General features: G+C 38.9%; 1 protein-coding gene across 1 annotated transcript in view; it reads left to right on the forward strand.

Moving 5' to 3' along the window:
- The window catches only part of ZNF365 (zinc finger protein 365), a 108,010-nt gene extending 94,685 nt beyond the window's left edge, over positions 1-13,325 (forward strand). Inside the window, exon 5 of the mRNA XM_032138159.2 lies at positions 12,916-13,325. Within this exon, the coding sequence (XP_031994050.1) occupies positions 12,916-12,939 (24 nt within the window). The 3' untranslated portion in view covers positions 12,940-13,325. The remainder of the gene's footprint in view (positions 1-12,915) is intronic.
- The last annotated feature ends 5,883 nt before the right edge of the window (positions 13,326-19,208 follow it).

Below are 19,208 nucleotides of genomic sequence, written 5' to 3' on the forward strand. Positions count from 1 at the left end.
AATTCAGATCAAAGACTTCTGGGAATTAATGAGCATCTTGAGAGAAACAATCTGTTAGACCCCTCAGAGATGCAAGACTGTCTTTTTTGGCAGACACATATTCATCTGAGCACACTGAATGAGAGCATTGCTCATTTGTTCAAGAGTGTACAGGTATATAATATTCATAGTACACATATGGGTTGAAGGATGATGACAAATCCAAGTTGGATTTATATTCCATTGTGACCTGGCCTGGACTTAATGGAATCAGAAACTTTGAAGAAGTGCAGAACTGTCTGAAACAATGAAGTCACCCTTTCAGAGGCAATTCACTCATTTGGATGCTATGAATCATGCTTCAAGCCTCTTTGCTTGCTTTTGATGCTTAAATAAGGAAAGTTCCTGAATGATCAAGTATCTATTGTAACTGTGGCACTCAGCTGCTCAATTTTTGGGCAGTGTTTGCATTTGCATGGCTCTGTGACAAAATGTTCTATTTAATTCACACTGAGACCCATCATCAACAACATAAGCTCAGGAGCAGAATATACCCATTATTCTCAAAAAGATGAATTTTGCTAAATAGTGATATTTTCCTTGACTTCATCAACAAGAATTGGCTAGCCCTGGGCCAAAAGTTGCACATCTTTATGTGAAGAAATTCAGGTAATGTACCTTTATGAGTCGCTTTAAGATTATTTATAAAATTCGTTAAAAATAGCTTTTGTCATATGACTACAAAAGTAATTATTCTAAAAATTAGGAAAATATAAAAAAGCACAAAGAAAAAATATCCACCACCTTAGTATACAGTCATATACTATAATAACTTTGCACATATTTCCTATGTTTCTATACTTCCATAAATATACATGTGTGAGAGTTTATATATGTATGTATGTATTATGAATATATATGAAGGGACATCAAAATGTTCATGGAAAATGCATATTATGAAAAAACTATGCACGAATTTCAATTTTTTGCACCAAAATAAACTCATACTAACTTGTTATAACATGGCTGAAACAGGATCTAGTTTGAGGCACTGAGAAAGCTTAGACATAAGTTTGTAAGGAGCCCCTATCAGAGCAACATGAATTCTGCTAAAATTGAAACAAGAACAAACATCAAATTTAGGGTGAAGCTGGGGTTGAAGAATGGTGAAATCATTGATGCTTTATGAAAAGTTTATGAGGACAATGCCCGCCCCCCCCGATTAGCAGTTTACAAATGGATAACTTATTTTAAGAAGGATGAGATGATGTTGAAGATGAAGCCTTCAGTGGCAGACCATCCACATCAATTTGTGAGGAAAAAATTTATCTTGTTTGTGCCCTAATTGAAGAGGACTGATGATTAACAGCAGAAACAATAGCCAACACCATAGACATCTCAGTTCAGCTTACACATTCTGACTGAAAAAATTAAAGTTGAGAACACTTTCCACTTAATGGGTGCCAAAACCATTGTGCTCAGATCAACTGTAGAAAGGGCAGACCTTTCAATGGGAATTGTAAACAAGTGGGATCAAGATCCTGAAACACTTCTTTGAAGAATTATAAAAGAAGATGAAACATAGCCTTACCAGTATGATTCTGAAGACAAAGCACAATCAAAGCAATGGCTACCAAGAGGTGGAAGGGACCCATTCACAGCAAAAGTGGACCAGTCAAGAGCAGAGGTCATGGCAACAGTTTTGTGGGATGCTCAAGGCATTTTGCTGTTGACTTTCGGGAGAGCCAAAAATGATAACATCTGCTTATTATAGACTGTTTTGAGCACTTTAGTCAAACAAAGCTTTAGCAGAAAAATGCCTAGGAAAGCTTCACCAGAGTCCCTCTCCACCATGACAATGTTTCTACTCATTCCTCTCATCAAACAAGGCAATTTTGTGAGAATTTTGATGAGAAATCACAATGTATTCACCTTACAGTCCTCATTTGGCTTCTTCTGAATTGTTATTCTTTAATAATCTTAAAAAATCTGTAAAGGGCACCCATTTTACTTCAGTTAGTAATGTAAAAAAAGACTGCATTGACACAGTTAAATATCCTCAGTTTTTTAGCGATGGACTGAATGGCTGGTACCATGACTTACAAAAGTGCCTTGAACTTGATGGAGCTGGTATTGAGCAATAAAGTTTATATTTTTAATTTATCTTTTAATTCCCTTTTTCCGTGAACTTTTTGAAGTCTCATTATACATGTATGTGTGTGTGTTAAAATGATACTACATATTGTTTTGTAAACTTGTACTTTATTATATAATATTAATAATAATGGTGATGATAAATATTATTACTATGTGCCAGGAACTAGGCTAAGCACTTTATAGGAACTATCTCACTTAATATTTACAGTAACCCTGTGAGATACTATTGTCACCCTCATTTTACATGTGAGGAAACTGACACTTAGTGAGGCTAATTAACTGTCGGAAATCATAGAGGTAGCAACTGGTGAATCCAGAACTTGAAATGATATCACATTTCAAAACCTGTCTCTTAACCATTATGTAATATCACTTGCCTTCTCAAGACGTTAAATATTCTTCTATTGTCTTTTAAAGTGTAGATATTGTATCATAATATTGATGAAACAATTGCTATTATTAATATATGATAGTTCCAATTTCTAGTAGTACAAATAACAGTGTGATGAACATCCTTTTAGATAAATGTTTGCCTATAACTTTGGTTAGTTTCTTCTGAATATTGACCTAGATAGAAGGATTTGAATAGCTTATTTGGGAGTGATCCAGGAAACATCAGTAAGGTAAGTAAGAAAGAGAAAGGAAGGAAGTCTGTGGAGGATTTGTTGATGAGCAAGGATTTCTTAATGCCACCATGGGCAATTGAGGCCTCATTCCACTATCACCCCTGGGAGTCTGTTCTGAACTCACAGTTGTCCCCATTGAGGGTGAGGAATCCTTAGCTTCTATCATTGGTTGAGGACTGCTTCCAGGGCTGTTAACCCTTTGACTTCCAGCCAGCCTAATTTGTGATTTAACACACTTCCTTATCCAGAAAGGATCCCCGGCAGAAGTTGCCAGTGCTGGCAGTTGGAAACTACATTGCATGCATACACAGGATAAGGAGGGACACTGATAACATCTGCTACAGCCTATGTCCTTGATGCTTTCTTTCTGGATAAATTTAGGTTAGATACAAATCTCAGATATAATAACTTTTGATTGCCAAATTGACCCACAGAAAGGTTGTTAGCAGTTTATACAGACTTTCCGTGCTATGACAGTGCTGGGGTTTGCTATGTTTAGATACTAATTTTGTATAAAAATGTATCTTACTTTGTATTTGCTTGTTCAGTGTTGAGTCAAACTTTAAAAATATCAATATATACTTATTAGTAAAATTAGCTTTTGTGTGTGTGTTGCCTTTCGTTTATTTTGATTATTTTTTCTGTTGGAGTGTTCATCCTTTTAATGTACTGTTTTTTAATGTGTTGCAAAAAACTTTTTCCTAGTTCATTATTTGCCATTTAATTTTTATAATTTCATTAACATGTAAGAGTTTTAACCTCTTATATACCTTCATCAGTTTCCTTCATAAACTTGGATTGTTCATGCATTTTTTTTTTTACTTTAAAAATGTTTAAAACCTCTGGTAAATATGTCTGGTATTTAATTTACAGTTTGAGGTAAGGATCAAATAGGTAATCTAGGCCGGGCGCGGTGGCTCACTCCTGTAAGCCCAGCACTTTGGGAGGCTGAGGTGGACAGATCACGAGATCTGGAGATCGAGATCATCCTGGCTAACTTGGTGAAACCCCATCTCTACTAAAAATACAAAAAATTGGCCAGGTGTGGTGGTAGGCGCCTGTAGTCCCAGCTACTCAGGAGGCTGAGGCAGAAGAATGGTGTGAACCCGGGAGGCGGAGCTTACAGTGAGCTGAGATTGTGCCACTGCATTCCAGCCTGGGTGACAGAGCAAGACTCTGTCTCCAAAAAAAAAAAAAAAAGGTACTCTATCTTTCCCATAATGATTTGAAATGGCATCATTTACTTAATTCTTATGAAACGGATCAATCTATTGAAAACAAAAACTGAGGGACTTCTTGACTGATTGACTTGTATTTCTTATATTTTCTGGCATCCATACTTGGAATAGCGAAAGGAAGTATGTGATAGTAACTGCTATTTTAAAAATTTTAAATTGTTGATATTCATATTAATTTATGATTATATGGCTTACTATTGCAAAATCCTGGCTACCTATACCGTATACCCACCATTGCTTATATTCTTGGCATGGACGTACAAAAAAATCTGCATGATTGTTCCCTAATTTCCTGCATTTTTTTAACATTCCAGCCTACAAGTCACACTCATAATGTCATCTAGAAAGAAAACATTATTTTGAATTTTTATTGTAAACATAACTTGAACATGATTTTTATATTACCTTGTCCGCAAGAGGCAGCACTCTATTCAGCAGGATACATTATTTGTTTATAAAGTAAAATTCTAAAAATTGTTACATGTTGAATCAGCCATCAGGGACTCCTTATGTTTCCACAAATGCAATGATCAGTAGCATAAGAATGGAAATTGCCTGTAAGTGTTCAAGCTTCAACAATTTGCCTTTTCTGATGGTGTAGTTACATGGGAGAAGTGAGCCAGAGCTGGGGTGCACAGCACAATACACAGCCTGCTACTTAGCTATCAGGCTCCCTGATTTAACATGCACCTGTCATAGATTACATTTACCGTTTTCCAAGTTGTGCCCTTCAAGCTGAGTCCATGTGGTGTCATCCCACTGTGTTAAAATGTCGAGGAGTTGCTTATCACAAGTGCCTGAGAAAATTTGTTGTTCTAAGAAAAGAAGCCTCACAATGGCCCCCTGTCAATACTGTGTCAATGGAATAAATCTCCAGAAAGCGTTCCATATCTTTCTGTAATCAGTTGAATTGTGACCCACTCCCAATTCCTATGTCAAGGTCCTAACCCTGAGTATGCAGATGGCGTCTTTACAGAGCTAATCCATTTAAAATGAGGTCATTAGAGTAGACCTTAACCCAATGTCACAGCTGTTCTTAAAAAGGGGGAAATTTGAACACATGCAACGCATAGAGGGAAGATAATGTGAAGAGATGTCATTATATACAAGCCAAGGAACACCTGATGATTGCAGAGTGAGGAGAAGGGCCCGTGACAGAGGCTTCCCTAGTGCTTTTAGAGTGATCTTGGCTCAGTGGACACCTTAATCTTAGACTTCTAGATTAAAGAACTGTGAGACAATACATTTCTGTTGTTTAAGCCATTTGGTGTATGGTGCTTTGTGACGATGGCAGCCCTAGCAAGCTAATATACTTTCCTTGCCTATTTTACTTTTTTTGTACTCTCAAAGCATTCTGCCTACATTTCTAGAAGAGATTTATCACATTTTATTGAACTTTAGTCTTTCCTAATTGTTGGTGAATGGGGAATCCTAATATGGATATGGGGAAAATTCCAAGTATAGAATAGCACAAAAACAGACTTAGGGTGAAAACAGAGTCTTCTCAGCTGGTTCCCTAGTGCACTCTACCCCACCCCTCCAAGCTCCCTTCCAAGATTCAACCACTGTGACCTGTATCTTATATTCTTAGTTTCATGATCATCTCCAGTTTAGGTCTTTATTTCGTTTCATCGGACATACGCCCCTTGGGGAAAGAGACCATTCATTCATTCTGTGTAATCTCAGCTCTCCATAAATGTGACTTTACAGAACTGTTTTCTGGGTAGATTATAAACAAGTAAGAAAACTTAAATTTCAGCAACTCCATCCAGAAATCAAAAGGCAAACTAAGTGTGGTAGAGACACCTGTTGCCGACCTACTGCTGTTTTTCTAGGCTAGGAGAGTCCTGATTTTGTGTGCCCTGCTCTGGATGGCCATATCATGATGGATGCATAAAATTCAAGCTAGGTTTAAGGCTCCAATTCCTGGTAAAATCCAAACACTCTTGTTATTTAGTCATTTACACCTTTGTGGGTCGATTGGAACCTGAGAGAATATTTTTCTTGGGGGCAGGGCAAGGAGACCGTAAAGAACCTGGGCAAAGTTGAGGAGATGAAGTGGAAAGAAAGTCATCAGACAGGAAGTAAAAACTTTGTTGATCTGACTTCTCCTTTGCTGTTCTTATAGTTGCCTACTAATTGACTTTGAATAGGAGTAACCTAGCTCCTGTTTGTTAATCTGAGAAGCGTCTAGTATCCTGATTATGAGTTTCGATTTGGGGGCCAGACTGCCTGTGTTTGTAATACTAGTTCTACTACTAGTTAGTTACATGATATTGAACAAGTACTTCCACCTCTCTATAATGAAGTTCTTCATCTGGGAAATGAAGAAAACAAATAGTATCTTCTTTTTATAGTTGTTATAAGGATTAAGTGGGCTAAAGCTCTTAGAACCATGCCTGGCACATAGTAAATGCTGTGTTAGATGTATTACTAATCACCTATAAATTGTCCCACTGTGGGTTTATTAGTGTATCAATTAGAATGCTTTTCTGGCAGCAAGTTGAAGAAAACCAAACAAAGAGGAGCTCAAATAATAAAGATGTTCATTATTTACTGTAACAAGAACTCCAGAGGTTGGTATCAGGGTCGGTAATTCAGTGGCTGGTTGACAGCACCAAGGATGAAGATTCCTTCTTTCTTTAGAACACCAAAGTTTGAGGGATGGGCACCTCAGCATGTTGGCTTTTGTCCTCAGTCTTCTCTCCTCAGGGTCAAGAATGTCTGTCACTGTTCCAGGAGTCACACATAGACATATTAACATTGAGAGAGAGAGAGTTAGAAAAGGGAGTACCCCCACCACCACCAGTCCCTTTGAAAGAACAAGTAGAGTGTTCCCAGAAATTGCCAGAAGTTTTCTCATGTTTCATTGGCTAGAATTAGACCACATGTCCATGCTTAACCAATTATTGGATGTGCAATAAGAACCCCATGATCATGGCTGGGGCCATCTTCCATGAAAGATATGGCCATCCAGAGCAAGGCACACAAAATCAGGACTCTCCTAGCCTAGAAAAACAGCAGTAGGTTGGCAACAGGTGTCTCTACCACACTTAGTTTGCCTTTTGATTTCTGGATGGAGTTGCTGAAAATTTAAATTTTTTTACTTGTTTATTCTGGTAAATTATTTTTGTTTTGTTTTGCCTCAGTGTGTACCTCTGGCCTCAGATAAATTGTCATGGAAAGTAATACTCTTTGCCATTTCGTGTGTGTGTGTGTGTGTGTGTGTTAGAAAGAATGACAGAGAGAGAGAGACTATTTTTGTGAGAGCCTATTTTTCTCTCCAGTTCCTCTGAAGAAACCACCATTCAATCTTCTTTACCCAGCTGTTCACACTTCCTAGGTAATCTCGTCAGTGTTCATGGTCTCAACTATAGCCAATAGGCCAAAGATTCTTCAATCTCATTGTCCACCTCAGATCTCTTCTGAGCTTCAGATATGCATATTCAGCTTCTTGATGGCAGTCTTTATTTGCCCATCCTATAGGAATCACAGAGAAGTCCAAAACTAAACGTTTTCTCCTAAGTTGACATAACTAACCATCAAGGAGAATGGGGCCTTCTGGAGTTCACAGTGGAGTAGCTCCAGTTCACCTGGTCTTGTCTCTGATTGTATGTTTCTGACATGCTTAATTTCTCTGGATATTGCCCTGCTAATTTGACCAACTTTTCCATTAACTGTCTCAATTTCCAACCCTACTTCTTTACTTTATTATCCTCAAGTAAGCGGTTTCCTTTTGGACAATGCCTCTTGGGCTATGTCCTGAAAAGAGTGCATCTTGGCACAGTTGGAGCTCTCCAGCCTGCTCTCTTGTCCCTCATGAGGTTCCCATGGCCACTCTGGCAAGACATGGCCTTTCTTCAGGCCATGGCCAGCTCCTTTCCCCTATTTCAACAATGGAGGGTTACAAGTTTGTCATTATCACTTAATTCCTCACAATGGACAAGTGGTCTATCAAATGGGACTGGGGGACAGAAGCCTTGTAATTGGGATGACTCAAATACAATAGAAAGACACTTTAAAGTCTGCAGTGGCATGCACCTATAGTCCCATCTACTCGGGTGCTCTGGTGGGAGGATTGTTTGAGCCCAGGAGTTCAAGGCTGAAGTGCATCATGATTGTGCCTACAAATGAACACTGCACTGGGCAACACAGGGAGGCCCTGTCTCTAAGTAAAATAAAATTAAAAAGACATTTAAAGATACTGTATAATTGTGACTGTTCACTATGAACTGGAATTAAAGAAAGACATACCATCTCATGCTACCTTGAAAGCAAATTACAAAACTTTGAGAGACTACAAGGCTCTCTCAGGTCAGAGTAGAAGAGAGGAGGCTTGCACTCTTTTCTCAAGCTCACCAAGCTGCAACCAGATCCCTGGCATAGAGCCCCATCTAGGAAATGCCCCAAGTTCTTCAAATGGAAAAGTGGGAGTCACATTTCCTCCCAGTGATTTCACTGGCCCCGAGGGCACCATGGCAGGAGGAAGCCTTGGTTCGAGAAGAAGCTGGTTTTTCTGAGGCAGGCCCAATTAAGCCACCAGCTGTGATCAATTATCTAAAAAGCCAATCAGGTGCAGGCATCTGGGTAGTGTGGGGGCTGGACTGGAATTTTCTAGAAAGTTAGCAGACTCTTGGCTGCCTAAAACTTCAATTTGATTTGTATTTATGAAGCCCCTCTTAAAACACAGATGGATCTTATTGAAGCTCCTGCATATGAGGATACTCTGGAGGGAGCCAAGGTCAAGGTTTACTGTCTGAGAAGTTAGGAGAGACATATTAAAAAACCTTGGGTTTTCCTGTTCTATGTCTATTTTTTTGTGGGGTGGAGTGGGGTGGGGAAGGGTTTCTATGGCCCAGGGACCTACACCTACTGTGCTTTTTCCTCATGCAGGAGAAAAATCTTCTCTTAGAAAAGGACCTCCAAATAATTTAGTTATTTTTATGCAAGTATCTCTAGGGTTATATAGACTTGAGCTTTGCAGTGGTTTTCAAACTGTTCCTCAGAACCATCTAAGTTTGACAGAGTTTCTACAGAGCCTGATTTGGGAGGAAAGGTGTGCCACAGTTGGGATTCTAACTGATCTTTCCTCCCAGGTATTAAAAAAAAAGTTTTATTTTTAAAGTTCTGAGTTAAAGAAGTGAAGGCTTATTTGGGATATCAGCCAACAATTAGATATTTTGGAGGGATGAGAAACTTCCGTGTAGCTCTGAAATTTACCGTACATGTATTGCTCACTATGTGACGTCCTAACTAAGGTCATAGTTAAGGTTACATATAGCTAGAGGAAAAGATTGTTCTGCCACATGATGCCGAAGAAGCTGTTAAGACTAAGAGCTTGTGTTAGGAACTTCAAGATAGGTTTCTCTAATTCTTCTACCATAGAAGTTCTAGAGAAAAAGGTGAAATGCATAAGTCAAATGGTTAAGGAAGTCAAATTAGACATCAAACTGTTCTAAGAGCTTGATCTGAATTGTTTTTATAATCGAAGCAGCCTTGTTCTGTGTCATGAATGCTGTCTCTCATCACTGTTTGAACTTCAGAAAGCAGAAAAATACCATTTTACTGTTTCATGCTGTTAGGGCATTTTTACACTGGAACCCATTCATGTTTCCTGTTCTGTCTTATTAGTGGGCAATGTCCATCATATATTACTGAGAGATAAAAAATAGTTGTATCTTAAAATTAGATTTACTATATTGTGATTAATTATTTTTGTCACCAGGAAGCATACAGGAAGTAAAAAATTCAGCATCTTGTTATTGAGTTCATTTTCTGTGCCAGGTACCATGCCTGGCATGGGGGGGGGATTAAAAAGTGGAGCCAGACTCAGTCCCTGCACAGTGGCCCATAATCTAATGAAGAGAAAGGACTGAATATAATTCTAAGAAAATTGCAAGTAGGTATATGAGGTGGGGAGAGCTAAATAATGAATGAGGCTAGGGTAGATTTTTGAGATGAAGCAGTAGGGAAAGAGAACACTAACTTAAATAAATGAAAAGAGACTGACATCTTAGAGGTATCCTGGTGAAATTTTGGAACACTGAAGATAAAACAATAATCCTAAACTTCTCCAGAGGAAAAAAAGAAAGGCAACTAGAAAGCCCAGGAAAAACTAAATGCTAGATAAGAAAATCAGTTCAACTATGAAGCAAACAAATGTATAAAGATTTTGTGTCACTGAGTGTTTAGTGCTTTATCCTTTAGATATGTGGGATTATATCTCCTTCTTTATCAGTCCAGGCACATTATTTGGCATTATGGTGAATCATCTTTACATTATCTTAATATTATTAGCACTGTTTATTGCTGTGACCATCAGAATGAACTAGGTTATGCTGCATATGACCTCAAGTTTTAGTGGCTTCCAACATCAAAAGTTGATTTCTTCCTCACACTAAATACCCATTACAGGTCAGCTGAAGCCAAGATGTATGTTATCCTCATCTGGGGGCCCAGGCTTTCACTTGAGTGTTGTCAATCTCATGGCAGAGAAAACAGACATGGTGACCCATGTCCCTTAACACTTCTGTCCAGGAATAGCAAACATCACTTTCACCCACATTTCATTGGCCAAGGCACGTCACATGGCTACTCTTGAATTCAATGTGGGGTGTGTGTTTATAATCTTACAACAGATGGAACCACAGAGATAGAAACAAAAATATTTGGTGAACGGTAATACAAACTCTCACAGTCCACCTTTCTGGTATTCAGCTATTCACATCCTCCTTTTCCCACAAGCTGAACACACTCACCCGTTCTCCAAGAAAGACAACCAGAAGTCCTAAACAGTAATTTGGACTTCACCTTTACTGCTAAGGAAAAGGCCAGTATCTTCAGGTGATAGGAGATAGTCTCTTTATCAGGTGTAGATACAGCTTTTCTTGATCCGAATCTTCAGAAAGAAAAGGAGAAGCCATCTGCCTCTCACATACCCAATATACAGTGATGGCACAGGGACAATGACCATAATAAACATGCCCATTTGGAAAGGTGAAAGGGGACTCACGACTGCCACCAGTCTCTATTGATTCTGAAATCCCCCTAGGAGGATATTATCTCAGAGAGGGAAGGATTCCTTGATTAGGACATGGTTCTATTCCCTGGGCATAGCTCCCAGACATTTTCTTTCCTTAGCCCTTTGCTCTATCCTATGGGAAGTCTTACTTTTACATTGTCATCTTTGGCTACACCTCAAGAAAGAATTATAGAACATGATCTGGCTGGGCGTGGTGGCTCACACCTGTAATCCCAGCACTTTGGGGGGCTGAGGTGGCCGGATCATGGCGTCAGGAGATCAAGACCATCCTGGCTAACACAGTGAAACCCCATCTCTACTAAAAATACAAAAATTAGCTGGGCATGGTGGTGGGCGCCTGTAATCCCAGCTACTCTGGAGGCTGAGGCAGGAGAATTGCTTGAACCCAGGAGGCGGAGGTTGCAGTGAGCTGAGATCGTGTCACTGCACTCCAGCCTGGGCGACAGAGCAAGACTCTGCCTCTCAAAAAAAAAAAAAAGAACATGATCTCCTTGGGGTCTAGAGAACTTTTTCCTCCTGCTTCAGCTCAAGCAGGAAGGATGGGGAAGAAGCAAGTGTCATTTTTTTGTTTGTTGTTTGTTTGTTTTTTTGAGATGGAGTCTCTGTCACCCAGGCTGGAGTGCAGTGGCACTATCTCCACTCACTGCAAGCTCTGCCTCCTGAGTTCACCCCATTCTCCTGCCTCAGCCTCCCGAGTGGCTGGGACTACAGGCACCCGCCACCATGCCCGGGTAATTTTTTTGTATTTTTAGTAGAGACAGGGTTTCACCGTGTTAGCCAGGATGGTCTCGATCTCCTGACCTCGTGATCTGCCCGCCTCGGCTTCCCAAAGTGCTGGGATTACAGGCGTGAGCCACCATGCCCCGCCACAAGTGTCATTTTTTAAGTCTTAAACAATGTTTTAAAATTTCGGCTAGTAGTTCTATTGGTAGTACAATGCTTTAAAAAACTTAACTTCATATCTACTTGATTCTTGTCAAAGAATTTCTATTCTGTTTTGAAATATGCCTCTCTAGACATGTTTAATTGCTAGTACCTTGCATCTATCAGACTTTCCAAGGAGACCAACACCCTCAATCTCTTCTCCCTGATCATTCTGTCCAATTAAAGGGATTTACCGAATGCTGTCTTACTAGGTTGAAAAGTTCCAATAAATGGCCTGCAGAAACTCCTTGATTTGATCCTTGCCATGAGGCTGAATTTTAGTAGAACGGTGTTGTTCAAAGACATATCCATATTCCTCCCACATAGAAGAAAACCAGAACATTTTATAATTAGGAACATAATCTGTCATAATTACTCTTAATTTTAGAGTCAACATATAGAAAAAGCACAGAAGACAACTACAGTTATACTGTAGAATTGGAGCACTAAAAACATTAACCATATGGAAAGATGAACATAGCTGACAAAGGTAGGAAGATAAAAAAGTGGTGTGTGTAAACTACTTTCTTAAATAGAAATCTTGCCCCATACCTCTGGCTCATCAGGCTTTATTCTGTACTCATGGTGATTATATAACTTATCATCTGAACCAGGACGCTCTTGAGAGTTGGTGCTATTAATAATTACTTCAGGAAATGGATAAAAACAGAGACTGTTCTATTCAAATCAGGATGTATAATTCCTTACCTGAACTGCCCACTCAGCACATGATCTCAATTACAGACATTGTTGGAATGGTGTGACTTCTCAGTTGTAGAAAAAGACGCTCCTCATGTCTATCATAATTTGGCAGCACATAAGTGAAGAGTTGCCAGTACAGTTGTTTGCCAGGACCAATGGTTGAAACCACTTCTTTTTTTGACTATTGTTGCTGGCACCTAGATACCACTGCAACTCTACTAACTTTCCTTTTGGCTTTTATGACTAGGAGTCTGCGATTGTGGAAAAATGAACTTAGAATGATGTGATTCTGGATGAGGACTTGGATCAAGAGAATCACAAGTTAATTGTGCCAGAGAAGCTTTCATTCATTCAACAAATATTTATTAAGCATGTTTTACACGCCAGGAACTTTACAAGAAACTTGGGCTACTTGGTGACTTTATTCACCAGGAGTGTGTTCAGACTCCTGATGGATGAGCTCCAGGTCCTCCCTAACAAGACTGCAGACTTCCTAAGGGCACAGCCGACCCCTCATGCTTTGAGTTTCTCATATAACCCATCATAGCAAGTGGAAGAGGCTTCAGAATATTTGTCCCTATGAGATAGAATCATGTTCTATTTGGCTTGGGACATGGCAGCTATTCAGTTGTTAAATAAAAAATAGTTATTGAGTAATTTATTTATTAAGTTCCATTCCCTTGGTGAAACAAAATCTGGTACTGCACCGAAAGCAAAACACTCAACTGTTTGAGGAAGTCCAGTTTAGTTTGTTTCAGAAGTATTTTTGCCAGAATACTGAAATTCTTTCATGAAGCAACCCTATCTTGCTCTTCTCAGATTTAGTGACCTTACAATATGAGATGAGGGTGAGGTATTTTTTTCTTTAAGGCATATTTAGCACAGCCTTATTCAAAATGAATCTGAGAGTTTCTCTTAGTCTTTTGAGATGTTGGTTGAAAATCCATCATGACTTCATTTGAAGTATTTATGAAATTGTCAGCTTGAGAAACACATCTGCTCATTTTTTTCACTGTGAAATTACTTCACTTAACAGAGGGGTGCAAATTTGGCGGTCCTGTCATGATTTAAATGGCCTGCACCTCATTAGTGTTGCCAGCATTTATTTAATAAAATAAAATCAGAATAGCATTTAATTTAGTTTTAATAGGATAGTTAATGTATGTTAATGAAATATCAATTGATTATTAAAATGGAGAGTGCTGAGGTGTAACAGATATATGAGATATAAATCTTGTTACTATGCCATTAATTCAGAATTACATAAGCAATAAATGTCTAATTAGATTCTTAGTAGTGATGAGTTGTAAGCATTTATTGAGATTCGATAAGATCGATGTTATAGACTTGTGCTAAGGACCACAGCTTAATTAAGAAAAGAGGAACAAACCTTCATTCCCATTTTCGCCAGTCTTTGCCATTTTCTATTTCATATAATATTAAGCTGAAGGAGTGGTGGCAGAGAGAGGGGTGTGTGATCCAAGTACGGTACCTCAGGTACCACAGTGGTCAATAACAAGAGTGCAGGGCTGATTATTCTTTGATGAGCTTGGATTTTGGGACTTTGGATAAGGAACTCACTGATATCTTTTCTTTTTTATTTTTTGTTTTTTGAGACACAGTCTCACTCTGTCACCCAGGTTGGAGTGCAGTGGCGCGGTCTCAGCTTACTGCACCTCCAACTCCTGAGTTCAAGTGATTCTCCTGCCATAGCCCCCCAAGTAGCAGGGACCACAGGCGTGTGCCACCATGCCCTGCTAAGTTTTGTATTTTTAGTAGAGACGGGGGTTTCACCATGTTGGCCAGGCTGGTCTCGAACTCCTGACCTCAGGTGATAGAACTGCCTTGCCCTCTCAAAGTGCTGGGATTACAGGCATGAGCCACTGTGCTCAGCCAGGGACTCATTGATTTCTAAGGTCCTTTTCCTGTAGATAACTTTGGAGATTCAGCATGACATGGCAATATAGTCAGACCATTTCAGTAGCACAAGGTGAAAAGTGGCCCAGAACCAAATGGAGGAGAACAGGTCACTTGTGTACTGTGATTTTAGAAGTTCTTGCTACCCCCAAAATATCTCTCCTACTTCTCTCTCATATTGCTTGAAAATCGTTCAATTATTCCTTTGAGCTCAAGGTATTATTACCTCTTGATTCCTGGATTATACAAGATAGCCATGAAGTCCAGAAACACAGGTAATTTTACAAGATAAATGGATAATTGATATAAAAAATACATGATATGTTCAATGACATTACATGATAACACTCATTGTGTTGTCCCTTGGTAAAAATACATAGCTCAATGTGCTGTGCAGAATTGCAAGTAATGCATTTCATTGATGCAGTATTTCATCATTCTCCATACATGTGTATGTGACATATTGCCTTATTTGTGTCTCTGATTTTCAATGAAGAAACCTGCATCATTAGCATACCCCAGAAGAAGTAATCAAGTAGGTTCAATCTGTAAGAAATGATTTATCTGTGCCGCCAGATCTTATGGCCACTCTGTATTTTAAGCTAGTATCCGTCAGTTCTCTAATATCATTTGGAAAATTAATTGAACTATTTACTTGTCATATGTCATGGAGATACTTTGACTTTGGAATTAAACACGTGATTTTGAGGTTTGTGTTTTGTTCCTAACTGTATGGACTTCTGCAACTTACTTAACTTCTCTGGGCATAATGATACTGAGTCCATGGTGTTATTGGAGGAATTAAATGAGATTTAAATGAGATCAGGTCTTAAAAATGCCCAGCACAATATCTCCTACATTTTTCCAGATAAAATAGATGTTGATGACATTTCTTCTTCCCTGTTCTCTTCTACCCCTTTCCCTACCTCTTATCTTATTTCATTACCTTTAATGTACTAACATTGCCCACTCTCTTTTCTTTTGGAGGGGACAGATGGAATGCTGATTCTTAGATGGGTGTGTGGCTTAGTTGCTGGAAACCTGAGGCAGGAAGTGGAGAAAGGGCAAAGAACCATAAAAGGGAAGGTGGTAGAATACTAACAACATGATTTCTTGCTGCTCACATTTTTGCCACAGGTCAATCTTGGCCCAGCTCAGCATCAAAAGCAACCCCAGTTATAGCTGTTGCAGGAACCAGGTTGCTCTGTTATAGAGGTTAAGTACGTTAGAGCAGCTCCTTTCTCTACCAGAGCTCCCCTGGGGCTAGGCCACTGCCTACCTCAGTTGCGTATTCCTAGACTAGGCAACTCTGAAAGGAGACATCCCAGTCTGCATGGGTGTAAACTCTGATTTCTGGCTTATAATTGTGCCTAACTAATTTATTCACTCAATTATTCATTTGCAAACATCCCCTGGAAGCGTCCCCTAATTCCATGATCTCTGCAAATCTCTATGGACAGAAAGATGATTCAGAGAGGTTCACAGCTAAACATAGATAACTGCTTGCAATGCCTTTTTACACTTGGAGAACCTGTACCTGTTACAACAGGAACCTTCCGAAGAAAGGAAATCATTAAAAATCATTCAAATTTTTATCTGCAAGGTCAAGCAGTAAATAAGAAATTTGACTTTTTTCCTAGAAAACTCGATATCAGAAGCTATGGGCATATATTTCCCCTATTTATTGCTTTCCTTGTTAGTAAGACTTGGGTACAGGAATCTGACTGTGGGAAAGGGTCTAATATTCCAGGCTCCTTTCTTTGCTGTTATTTTGGTGGTTTCCTCTGTTATTTATAATCTCCACCAAAAGTTAAATAAAAGAAGAAAGATTAATCAGGCAGGTTTTATTTTACTTCTTCTATCAACAAGCAACTGTTTTCCAAGTCTCTTACTATGCACTGAATATTGTTCTAAGCTCTATAGGAAGTAGAAAAAGACACAGGAAATATTCCTTGTCTTCATGGAGCTTTCTCAGTCCAGCTAGGGAAACAAAACTCACTTATTTGAAAAAAGGGAAACCAGTTGTGGACTAGACTTTGTGGTCTAGTTAATATGAGATCAGAGATGAAAAGAATCACAGTGCACTACATTCTCCAGGCAACAGATTGAAAGAAGGAAAAGAAAGAGGAAATAACTAAGTTCTAGGAGTATCCTATTCCATTTTTGAAAATGTAATCATTCAATTAAGTTTCTGGGGCAAGTCTTATCCTCATTTTATCTGTGTAAAAACCAAGACACAGAAAGTACCTAGCCCTATTTCTTTATCTCTCTACAGTTGTGTAGCAATTAGGTGTTGAAGTTGAATTTTATTCCAAGACTAGTTGATGTCAGAGTTCTTTCCCATAGATAATACTGAGGCACAAATGGGTCTTGAAACAGGTCTTGCCAGATGATATACAGGTATAGAGGAAGACCTGGATACAGGAAGAAGCAAACCCTTCAAGAAGCTCTTGACATTTGGAGGCCAGTGAGGGGTCTAATGAGATCAAAGTGGGCTGGGGATAGTGGAAGACAATATTTTCCTTTAAATTAACTGTATTCTTTGGCATTTTTTTTCAGTAGAATGATTGATGTTAAATGAATAATGTTTAAGCTAAGCAATAAAAAATAAGTTTGGAACTCTTTAATGATTTTTATGATAAAGATCTACAATATAGTTATCTTCTTTCTATACTGTATTTGTGTACAGGAAAAATAAATACATTTCTATTGCTACTCAACTTGGAGCATACAGTACTATGCAGCATGGCTCAAGTGAGTAGTTTAATTGCATACTGTATTAGTCTGTTCTCACGCTGCTAATAAAGACATAACTGAGACTTTGTAACTTACAAAGGAAAGAGGTGTAATTGACTCACAGTTCCACATGGTTGGGGAGGCTTCACAATCATGACAGAAGGCAAAAGAGGAGCAAAGTCACGTCTTACATGGTGGCAGGCAAGAGAGCATGTGCAGGGGAACTCCCCTTTATAAAACCATCAGATCTCGTGAGACTTATTCAGTATCATGAGAACAGCATGGGAAAAACCCACCCACATGTTTCAATTACCTGCCACTGGGTCCTCCCATGCCATGTGGGGATTATTACAATTCAAAGTGAGATTTGGGTGGGGACACAGAGCCAAACCATATCACATACTAACACCTGCAGTTTGGAATATTTTGTTACTTATGTGATTCATGAACAAACAGATGCTTTCTGGGATCTGTGGATCTTTGAAAGCAAAGGAGTAGTTTGACAATCTACCATGACGATATAAATCATAAGCCTCCATACACCTAGTGACCTCAAAATATATAAAACAAAATTTGAAAGAATCACAAAGAGAAACTAATTCAGAATCATGGTGAGAGATGTTAATCTATTTCTCTCAGAAACTGGTAGATCAAGTAGACAAAATAAACTAGTTAAAGTATAGATTTGCATAGCGTAACTTAAAAGCTTGATGTAGGCATGGAACCATGTAGTCAGGAGTCCAAGATTGCATTCTTTTAAAGATCTAATTAAACACATATAAAAACTGATCACACACTAGGGCAGGAGAAGAGGTAGAACAAATTCCAAAGATCTATTTGTATGAGCCATCTTATCTAATCACAGTGAAATAAATTAGAAACTACAAGAAAAAGACAATTGAAAACAATAACTGCTGTCATATCTTTGGGGCGATGGGGCATATGTCTAAAAGTCTTAATTGTTGGGCCAGGCACGGTGGCTCATGCCTGTAATCCCAGCACTTTGGGAGGCTGAAGAGGGTGGATCATGAGGTCAGGTGTTTGAGACCAGCCTGGCCAACATGGTGAAACCCCTCTCTACTAAAAATACAAAAATTAGCCGGGTGTGGTGTTGCGTGCCGGTAATCCCAGCTACTCAGGAGGCTGAGGCAGGAAAATTGCTTGAACCCGGGAGGCGGATGTTGCAATGAGGTGAGATGGCACCAGCCTGGGCAACAGAGTGAGACTCCATCTCAAAAATCAAACAAAAACAAACAAACAAAAAACCCCTTAATTGTTAAGGAGGAAAATATTTGGAAATTAAAACTATTCAGTACTAATGAAAACAGTACTGCATTTCAAAACATGAGCTAAAAGCAGAACCCAGTAGAAGATTTATAGCCTATAAATTAATTCTGTGTCAATAAGAAGTCAATGGAGTTTTCATGATACTTTCAAAATTATAAAGAAAAATTATTTAAAAAACTTTAAAAATTCATAAAGAAGTCAGAAAATAATCAAGAATAGCCAATAGCTAAAACTATTCTTAAAGGAGAATAAAGATTAAAGACCTGTACTATGTGATATCCAGATTAGTTATGAAGCTACAGTAGTAATAAAGGCAAGGTGGTAATGTGCAGGGATTGACAAACAGATTATCGGATCAGAATCTAGAGCCTAGGAATGATATCAAGTGTACACGGGCTTTAGGTGCATAACAGAGGAGTCAATGTCAAATCTGAGGGATGGTGATATGGTTTGGATCTGTGTCCCTGCCCAAATCTCATGTAGAACTGTAATCCCCAGTTCTGGAGGTGGGGCCTGGTGGGAGGTGATTGGATCATGGAAGTGTTTCTCATGAATGGTATAGGACCATCTCTTGGTGCTATTCTCATGATAGCAAGTGAG

The sequence above is a fragment of the Hylobates moloch genome, unplaced genomic scaffold (genome assembly GCF_009828535.3).
Source record: "Hylobates moloch isolate HMO894 unplaced genomic scaffold, HMol_V3 SCAFFOLD_3, whole genome shotgun sequence".
In the NCBI taxonomy this organism is placed as follows: domain Eukaryota; kingdom Metazoa; phylum Chordata; class Mammalia; order Primates; family Hylobatidae; genus Hylobates; species Hylobates moloch.